This window comes from Volvox carteri (genome assembly GCF_000143455.1).
Source record: "Volvox carteri f. nagariensis unplaced genomic scaffold VOLCAscaffold_14, whole genome shotgun sequence".
NCBI classification, from domain to species: domain Eukaryota; kingdom Viridiplantae; phylum Chlorophyta; class Chlorophyceae; order Chlamydomonadales; family Volvocaceae; genus Volvox; species Volvox carteri.
Window position 1 is genome coordinate 1236041 of NW_003307557.1, and position 9698 is coordinate 1245738.

Here is a 9698-nt window from a genome sequence, read left to right on the forward strand (position 1 = left end):
TCAGACGCTGGCCAAGTCCGCCAAGGCCCTCCCCGTTATGCTGTGGAGCACCTTGTACATGCGCAAGATCTTCAAAGTGACGGAGTACCTGCACGCCGCCACCATCACCATCGGCTGCTCCGTGTTCGTGCTGACGGGTCATGTGCGCAGCCGGGTGGCGGATGCGGGGGGGGCGCTGCAGGCTATGAGCGGGGTGGGGCTGGGCATGAGTGGCGACGCGGCGCTGGTGGTGGTGGGCGGCGGGTTGATGGTGCTGTATCTGTTTGTGGACGGTCTGACGTCCACCTGGCAGGACTCCATGTTCCGGGGGTACCCCGTTAATGTGTGCGACCAGGTGGGTGGGGGGTAGTGGGGGGGTGGGGTTGGGGGGGTGGTAGTGAGGGCGTGGGGGGTTGGGGGATTGGTAGTGGGAGGGAATGGGTGAGAAAGTGAGAGGAGGAGGGGGAGGAGGGCAGGTATGTGCATGTGCGGAGAGGGGGAGGGGTGGAGTGGGAGGCGTGTGGGGGATGTGAGCACATCTCGCTCGTGTACGCGGTTGCACCTCTTGCGTCTACGCGTCTCGCTCGTCATAAGGTCCGCATGCCAACCCGCCACCCTTTTCCCCCCCGGGCCAAAACCGCTTTCAAACCTCAGTTTATCTTTCCCACTCCCCAACCCCCGCGTCCAGCTATTTCAGCCAACTCTTCTTCCCCTTTTCCAAATACCCTCTCCCCCTCCTCACGCCCCCTCCTCACGCCCCCGCCCAGGTCCTGTACACCACCGCCTTCTCCATGATGCTCTCCCTGGTGGGCTGCATCGCCACCCACCAGCTGCTGCCCGCCCTGGCCTTCCTGCAGCGCAACCCGGAGGCGGCCCTGTGGATCCTCGGGCTGTCGGCGGCCTCGGCGGTGGTGCAGCTGGTCATATCCTGGACCATCAAGCGGTACGGCGCGGTGGTGTTCGCCACCATCATGACCACCCGGCAGTTCTTCTCCATCTTGCTGTCATGCATGGTCTTCATGACGCCACTCACCATTGGCCAGTGGTGGGTTGACTTGGAGGGGGGTGGGTGGGGCGGACTTTGGGAGCTCTTGAGGGGAAGAGGGTGAAATGAAACACGGAGGGATGAAGGTGGAGGGGAGGTATGCGGGTATGCGAGGTATGCGGGTTGGTGGGGTGAAGGAGGAGGGTGTGGTAGGTATGTAGAGAGGGGAAAATGCACGGGGGAGGTCTGGGGGGCCGGGGAGGGGGAGGGGGCTTGAGATTCAGTTTGCGGTGTAGGGAGGTTGTATGTCGGGGTACACGGTGCAGTGCAGGTTCAGGTTCAGTTCGGATGGAATCGGTTCTATCTGGGTACCTGCCAATGCCCCCCCCCCCGGAGCCCACACGGGTAACTGGTGACTGCTGTGTCCCGCTGGCCGTTTGGGGCCGTTTTAATGATATGTCCTGTCGTACTACTTGTCGACCCGCTTGCCTACCTGCACTTCTCCGTTTATGTGTGTATGTATGTATGCATTTCCTGCCCGTACAGGGCGGGTACGCTGCTTGTGTTCGGTGCCATCTACTACAAGGCGGCTCAGAAGTGTGCGGAGCATCAGCACCTCCACGTCACCACCAAGGAGGAGGACGACCCACCGAGGTGGGGGCGGGTGGGGGATGGAGGGGTGAGGCAGGGAGTGGGGGGTGAGGCAGGGAGTGGGGGGTGAGGCAGGGAGTGGGAAAGGAGAGTGCAGGTGAGGGCGGGGAAAGGAGCCTGACCTGTCGGGCCGGGGAGCAGAAGGGGGGGGACGAGGAGGGGGCTATCGCAATCATGGGGGCAGATTGGGAACAGGGGCAGTGTCCTTTATTAAAACACACACGCCATGTTTGGTACTTCCCTGCAGCCCCCCGGGGGGTGATGGTCCGGAGACGACGCCGCTCAAGATCCCGCTGCTTGCGGAGGGTATTGCGGCACGGTACAACCCGGACGAGCGACGGCATGCGAGCGAGCAGCAGGTCTGAGATCTGACCTCAGGGGTCAGACCTGGAGTCCGACCCCTATTCGGCTGCTAGTGCTGCAGCCGGCGCTGGGCCAGCACCCTGCAGCTGGCATTAGCGTTAGCGATAACAGATGCTGGAGGAGGAGGAGGAGCAGCAGCGCTAGAAGCTTGTGTCTGGATTAGCCCCCCAGGTTGCCTGAGGGGTGGTAATGGGCTTCAACGTCCCCCTTTCTCAACGTCCTCTGGATCGGATGATGTGATGATACGGAGCCAAACCTGATTTGATTGACCAGCTCAGACCAGCTCAGATCTGGCTCGCTCAGGTCAGGAATGTGGCTCGTGTGGCCTCTGAGCATCCCGTCGTTCCGTCTGGGTCACAAAGGCACGAGAACAGTTGATGACGGGACATTTCTATGTGGGTCACATGTGGGGCTGCCTGTAGCAGGCTGTAGCAACATCTGATGGCAAAGTGTTTTTTCAGTACGGCAGTCGTGTTTCATGTCGTACGACTACACGACCGCCAGATTGCATCGCCGCTATGCTGCTTTGTGTGCTGTTGGCTCCACACGGCCCGGGTCGGTTGAGTGACTCTTATCTTTGCCAAGGTCTATCACGTCGCTCCGGGGGCCCTTATGGTGGGGCGGGTGTCGGCTAGGGTTTGAGGTTGCGTGCATGTGGGATGCAGGAGATGGGCCTGGGCAAGGTTCAGGTGGGGGGAGGACACTGCATAAGTTGGGGCTTATGGCCGGGCTCAACACACATTTCTAAGGCGTTTTGTTAAGTGAAACTATAAAACAAGAGGCGCCTAACAAACGAAAGCTGAGGGTGACCATATATCTTCGGCTTGCACATGATGGGTCAGTCGTCTAAGTGTGCGTGTAGGGGCGCGGGGGAGAGGCATTGCGTGCGGTATGGCGTGGCGTTGGAGGGCCAGGGTGGCGTTCGCGGCGCGCGATGGGCGCTTTTATCCTGGCGATTAGCAAAGAGGGGGACTGCGGCGAGCGATATTGTGTTTTCCTCTCGTAAGTGCGAGTACAAGTGAAGAAGGCCGCGGCGGTCAAGACGCGTCTTAGAGCTATAGCATGGGATGCAACATGCTCCCGTCGGTTGTCAAAGCTCTGGGGTCGCTTCCTGGGCTCTCGTGATTTGGGTTGGCGGTATGAGGATTTGGCTGCGCGCTTACTCGGAGCTTTGGGGGTTTGGAGCTTTGTGACACGCACAGGAGGGCACGGAAGACCTTTTACCGCGGCCATCACAAGCTGGTGACATCATAGGACTGCGGTTGCGCTCGGATTCGGGTGTCGGAACCTGAAGGCGCGGCGGGTCATTTGCGTGGATACGTATCTATTTTGTAGCTTGTGCATGTTGAAGCGAAGAAACGCCAGTCCCGGCAGGCATGGAAGGCTTACAGGGTGTTTCCACTGAAAAGTCTGTTTGTTAGCCGCGAAAAAGTTATTGGCGCGCTAACAAACCCTAACAAAATGGTGTTTCCACTCGTAGCCCCGAAACCATCTTTTTGCGCGTCATTTAGCGCCAAAACACCCTAATTCGAGGACAATATTGTAGTCAGTAAAGGAGAAATGAGGGTCGATGTTATGCTCTGCGAAGCGGCCTGGGCGGCAGCATGGACATCGGCGTCGAAGCGAAGAGACGGCGCGCCCTGCAGGGGCTGCTGCATCGTTGCCATAAGGGCGTTATGGAGAGCAGAGGGCATATTGCCAGAAGGAATCGGCGAGGGCGACTGGTTCTGCGACATTTTCGGTTCGGTCAACGACGCAGGCCGGCAAGCAGTCAGGGTTGTAGACTGAAAGTGTACAGAAGACCGGGTGCAAGTAGATTTCAAAAAGGAGCTCACAAAATTTTCGCGCTCAAAGTTATCGGACCTTATTGGCTGGTCCGGGGGTCCTATAACTTTTATGGACTTATTGGACCGCTAACAAGGCCCCTGTTTCCACATGGGTCCTACGTTCTTCGCCGTTCCTTCGCCTCCCAACATTCCCTTTTCATTTCTATCATACATTTATATAGAATAAGCGATATTGCAAAAGAAAGTGAGCAAAGGAGAGGTGCCGGGTGAGAATTTTCAAAAACGTCGCTAACAAACTTTTCAGTGGAAACACCCTGTTAGTTCAAGAAGCAGCAGGTGTTTGCTCAGCCCTGCGACTTTTGGATGGACACGGATGTCAAGTTGTCGCATGACCGCCATGTTGAAGTGCATGACAAGTACTGACAATACCGCGCTTTTGGGAGCCAGCCCCGACCGGATGCCGCTGCAATATCACGTCAGTTATTACCTACAGAACCATTTCCAGCGTCATTTTCTGTTGCAACTTTGTAATGTCTGCTAGGCCCGACGAAGAAGACGGATCAGACGAACAAAGAAAAGGGCAGAGCAACCACAATAAAGCGGGCTACGTATCCAACGGGCGAGCGGACGGGTGCGCACTGAACATCGAAAACAAGATAACCTAGATAGCTGAGCACATGCTCAAAACACGGGCCTGTGGACATGAGCCGCTCCAATTGTCCTGAACAGCTACCCACTGAGGCCTTACGTCCGACAAACTCGGCTTTCAAGCTCGCAGTAAGACGGGTTCTTGTGCGGGCGTCATAAACTCATACGTTAGTATGGACGGAAGCAGCCATAAACGATACGCCTAAATATTTAACACGTCCCTTGCTTACGACACTTTTCGATGGAAACCAAGGTGCCGTACAGACTTTCTAAAAGTTCAAGGTTTCCTCTCTGTGATGCAATCTGTTTACAAGAGGACCACGAAATAAGGAGTTTTCCCTACATGTTTTGTGGTTGCTCGGTCCTGGAGCTTGTTTCTCTGTGCTCACTTTACATGGAGATACGCTCATTGCAAGTTGCTTATAACCGCTTGCTCTGAGTGATGAAGTTTCTTCCGACAAAATGTTTAGCACGAGTGTAGACATTGCGCGCACGGAAACGAAGTCATGTTCACGCGAGGCAAGAGGGAACTAGCCCTCGCCTTCACCAGTTTGCTGACCGTCCTTTGGAGCTTGGGTGCACGCGGCCAGCAGCTGGTTATCAACGAAACCAGCTTTTGGTGTGCCGATGTCGCGGCCAAGGCTTTCCTTGCCAGGTGCGCACCAGTACCTGACTGGCCAGCCGGAGACCAGCAGCGCCTAAAACAACTTAATGATTAAGTCACCAGGACGGCGGTTTGCCTGCCCTCCGTTGCGCGCAGTTGCAACGCGGCGAGCGCCGACGACGTTCTTGCACGCGTTGTGGCACGCAAATATGCGGCCTGTATAGAGAACAACGGGACGCAGCTGCCCCGCTCCCTACCGGTAAGGCCGTCTCGCTGGGTCCAACTTGGCGGCGCCACGGTGGCGACGTGAGGGGGCCCCGCGCTGCTCTGGGCTTAGGCCTGGGCCAGGACACGGCCCCTTTGCGTGTGGATTTCAGGAAGCCGGGAAGGCAGGTCGTCCTGGCGGATGCTGAGATCCCCGCATAGCCCCCTTTCCCCTGCCTGACATCTGCTATGGCGGCTTTCCTGTGCGCACTCCGTGCCCCCGCTCGGCCGCTGCCACTGCCTTCGCCTCCCATTGCCTTCCGCCCACCGCCATCGCCCGTCCCCCTCCCGCCCCCTTCTTGGACAGCTCGTCCAAATCATGGTGCCTCTGAACCTCTACACCACATATCACCAGCTCGCCGACAACTTCACGGCCGCAACGGCGCAGCAGCTCGCGGTGGTACCTGTGGACGTTGACCAGCTACAACAGGAGGCACTTTTCGAGTACAGCAACAACCTCTCCCGTACACACCACGCCTGGATCATGTACCTCGATTCGTACTACCCCCTGGAGCAGCTCTCCGCCATTTCGGACCTCACCAACCTCACTGCGGCCAGTACGGCAGCACAGGCTGTTTGGAAGGACCTGCCGGCCGGCTTTCAGCACCTTTCTCTGTCCTATGGCGACGTACCGCCGGGCCCCGATCAGGCGCCCAAGATGCTGAGCCTCCCGCTGGACGCTTCCACGCCGCTCATGTACTACCTACCCCACGTGTTGGCGCGCAACAACTTGTCCGTACCGCGGACCTGGTCTGAGGTGTTGTACGTGGCCAGGAAGATCAATGGGACCGATATAAACGATGACGGGCTTCCTGAGTATGCAGTGTGCTTCAAGCCTGATCCAGGTGGGGTACGACGACCCTGGGGTACGACGAAATGAGGCAGATACCAGACGGATAGAGGGATAAAGCGGTGGAGGGGGTAGCGAGGGGGTGGGGGGGGTGGGGAGGGAGGGAGGGAAAAGGGGGGATGCCTTGCTTTTGAAAATGTCCAGTGCAGTCCGGTTGTTGGTGCTGATACTGAGACGGGCTCTGCGCCGGGGCACTGATGGTGGGTCCTACTTGCGATCGATGTTTCAGTTTGGGATCACGTGCTGCGAACCTTTTTGGTCGCACCTTCCCGCCAACCGGTCTCATGCTGTGCTACGTACACAGACAGCGGCTGGTGCTTTGGGCGTTGGCAGTTGGGTTTTGAATGTGTCGCATGTGTGTGTGTGTGTGTGTGTGTGTTACACCTGCAGTTGCGTTGACTTTCCAAGGTGTGACTAAGGGCCCTTTCGAGTCCTGAGGGGCCCAGGGGTTCAAATGCTGCACATGGTCCCTCTCCTTCCTCCTGGCCCTCAACATACACGCAACACATACATACATACATACATACATACATACATACATACATACATACATACATTTGACGCCCGTCCGCTTTCTCCCCTACTCTCCCGTCCCTCCAACCCGCCCCCGTGGCACACAAAAGACTGCTCCTACGCATCGGCATTGGGCATGGTGCTGGCGCCGTACCTGCAGTACAAGGGTACGGCACAGGGTGCCTTCCTTCATCCCAGCGACCTGACTCCTCTCTTCGGGTCCCCGGGGGCGCTCGCCGCCCTGGAGGTGTTTTCCAAGCTGATGCTGCACCACTCGTCACTGATGCTCCAGGGGGAGGACTGCCTGGATAGCGCCTCCGCACGCGCCTTCTTGGAGGGGGAATGCGCGCTAGCGTTTGGCTGGGGGGATCTGTTCAAGGTGGGTGGAGGGCTGGGTTCGGGCCATAGGGGGTCATGGGGGGTTCGGGGTTAGGCAGGAGGTGAAGAATGAAGGGGCTGGGGCAGACAGGCAGGAGAGTGTGGAAAGGGATGGGTATTGGCAATGTGGGGTAGGAGGGGGGTAGGGAGGGCCTGAGGCGAGGTTGCGTGGGGTAAAGGAGGGAGGGAGACATGGGACTTAGCTGATGGCTTTGGTTTGGTTTCGGAAATGTTTTCCGGTGGGGTGAGTACAAGATGGACCTGCGCTTTGATGTGGTGGCCATTTATGTTGATGTACACACTTACGGCACGTCTCCCTCAACCACCCATGTGCGTGTACGTCCAAACCCCACAAGCCCAGAGTTCCGAGCTGTTCCTCGACTCCAACTCGGTCAAAAGCCGTTACGCGATCTCGGTCTTGCCGGGGAGCGAGGTGGTGTACGACAGGGATGCAATGGTCCGCAAGGATTGTACGGCAAAGCTGTGCCCGTACGGCCTGAACGACCAGCCGGAGCAAATCGTGCACCAGGAGGTGGGGCTGGAGGTGCTGTGTTGGTGGTGGCTGCAGGGCGGGGCGGAAGCTGGGGAAGGGAGTCGGGAGCCTGGTGCGAGCTCCTCCCAAGATACGAAATAGCTGCCCTGTGTCTGCCTGTGTGTCTGTATGTCTGTATGTGTGTTTGGCGTGTGAAAAGGGAGGGGTGGGAGGGGAGGCGCCTGCTGCTTCTGGTGGCGCTGCTGCTGTTGGTGTGCGGCTGTTGTTACGCCTGGCTCCGGGTCCTGTAGGGCCACCAGCGCCACCAGACCGCACCCATGGGTTCTGCATTTGAGACCCGGGCTCGGGTGTTTAGCTTTGGTGATGAGAAGTGGGAGGAGGGTTGGAGCGCACTCGCCCGGGTGGGGGTCGCGACTGGGAGGCTTTGAACCGCTTGGAGCTGAAAGGATGGATGGATGGATGGATGTGGATTGCACTCCTCTCCGCAGTGAGACTCCAGGGGGCGCCCCTTCCCCCGGGTCGCTGTTCCTACTGTGCCCCTCCCTCTTCTTCTTCAGACGTGTATGTTTGTGGTGTACCTGCCCTTGGTGCCCCGCGTGTATACATGCTTTTTACGTCGTGTGCAGGACAATTCAATCGTGTACGTCAACCGCGCGCCGTACCTGCCGTACACCGGTTTGGTAGGAGTCGTGAGCGCGGATATCGACCCCGCGCAGCAGCAGACGGCGTTTGACTTTCTGGTGTTCCTCGCGGAGCACAACCGGGAGTTGGCTTTGTCACGGAGTAGTGAGTGATGTTGGGGTAGGGGGAGGGGGAGGGAGGGCGGATGGCATTATGGGCTCGTGCACGGGGGAAGAAAAATAGTGCCTTGGCGGTTGGTGGGGGCGAGGGGGGATCAGACCAGCGGCGGAAAAAACGCAGCTAGCTACGGACTTAGCAAGGCAAAGCAATGGAAAGCAGGGGAGAAGAGGGCGGTGAGTCGGGGAAAGTTATGTGTATGTATGTATGTATGTATGTATGTATGTATGTATATGTATGTATATATATCGTATGTCTTTATATATCAGTGTGTATGTATATAAATGTATAATATGTATGCATATCAGACAATCAGGCAACGCATTTACAGCCCCGGCCCCGGCCTCGTTTCGAGTCCAAACACTTGCTCTCCTCCCACGTCTCTCGCCGCGTCCTCCCAGCCTCTCACCCACACCAGTGAAATGAGACCCCCGACCCGGTGCACCCTCCCCGTCTTCCGCCAGGTTTTGTGCTGCCGTACCGAACTTCTCTTTTGAACAGCTCCGACACGAGCTTGCTGGATGCATTTGTCGCAGCTGGGTTCGACTCCAACGCCACCCTGGCCTACATGAATGCCACTCTGGCCACCCTGTACCACAGCAACCTGGTGCCCGGGCCCATCATCCCCAGGGCGGAGGCGCTGAGGTGAGGGGGGGGATAGGGGGTATTGGAAGGGGAGCCGCGCCGCCCCGGTCAGCTCCTAGCTGCCATGACTCCTCGCACTGCGCTGCTGGCGTACCCACCTTCTTCTAGTTGCCTACACTTACCGGAATGTAAAGCCCGTCCCGGGAGCCCCTTGGGCTTTGACGGACACCCCCGTATTTGTGCGGAACTTGTGAGTTATTAACTTGTAGCTTTGTAACTAAAAAACGCAATAACTTGGTAACCCACCCGCTGCTGGTCCGCCCCAATGCCAATACCTAGCTGCTAACCTGACACCCTAATTCTTCCATCCCACACCTCAACACACAACCTACACGGGCTTCAGGGCGCTTTTTGGACTGGCCGCTGCAAACTTGTCATATGCCCAACCCAACCCGGAGCTGGTTTCGGAGCAGCTCCAGACTGCCGTACAGGAGCAGGTATGTATGCGTGTGCGTGCGTGCGTGTATCTTTCTATTTATCTTGCAGGGGAAGGGATGAGGAGGACCACGCACCACCATGTGTGTGTCTGTCTGTATGTATGTATGTATGCACGGCCCCTGTGGATGTGTTTATCTGTGGTCTATGTAATCCCGTGTCTCAGGTTGTTGACTACGACTCCTCCACTGGCTGGCGGATGCAGCTGAGGTCCGCCTACTGGAACTTCATTGACTACCTACCTGAGGTGCCGGTGAGGGCAGGGGAGGGGGGAGGGGAGGGGAGGGGCAGGGCAGGGGAGGGGG

General features: G+C 57.8%; 2 protein-coding genes across 2 annotated transcripts in view; both read left to right on the forward strand.

Moving 5' to 3' along the window:
• VOLCADRAFT_104315 (uncharacterized protein) overlaps positions 1-2915 on the forward strand; it is a gene marked incomplete at its 5' end in the record, with an annotated part of 5122 nt that extends 2207 nt beyond the window's left edge. Inside the window, 4 exons of the mRNA XM_002949367.1 lie at positions 5-334; positions 810-1024; positions 1511-1618; positions 1863-2915. Of these exons, the coding sequence (XP_002949413.1) occupies positions 5-334; positions 810-1024; positions 1511-1618; positions 1863-1980 (771 nt within the window). The 3' untranslated portion in view covers positions 1981-2915. The remainder of the gene's footprint in view (positions 1-4; positions 335-809; positions 1025-1510; positions 1619-1862) is intronic.
• A 2004-nt stretch (positions 2916-4919) lies between these two features.
• Positions 4920-9698, forward strand: part of cyc55 (guanylyl and adenylyl cyclase family member) — a gene marked incomplete at both ends in the record, with an annotated part of 12509 nt that continues 7730 nt past the window's right edge. Inside the window, 10 exons of the mRNA XM_002949368.1 lie at positions 4920-5068; positions 5174-5276; positions 5589-6126; positions 6755-6891; positions 6937-7023; positions 7384-7554; positions 8142-8301; positions 8778-8958; positions 9302-9395; positions 9560-9646. Of these exons, the coding sequence (XP_002949414.1) occupies positions 4920-5068; positions 5174-5276; positions 5589-6126; positions 6755-6891; positions 6937-7023; positions 7384-7554; positions 8142-8301; positions 8778-8958; positions 9302-9395; positions 9560-9646 (1707 nt within the window). The remainder of the gene's footprint in view (positions 5069-5173; positions 5277-5588; positions 6127-6754; positions 6892-6936; positions 7024-7383; positions 7555-8141; positions 8302-8777; positions 8959-9301; positions 9396-9559; positions 9647-9698) is intronic.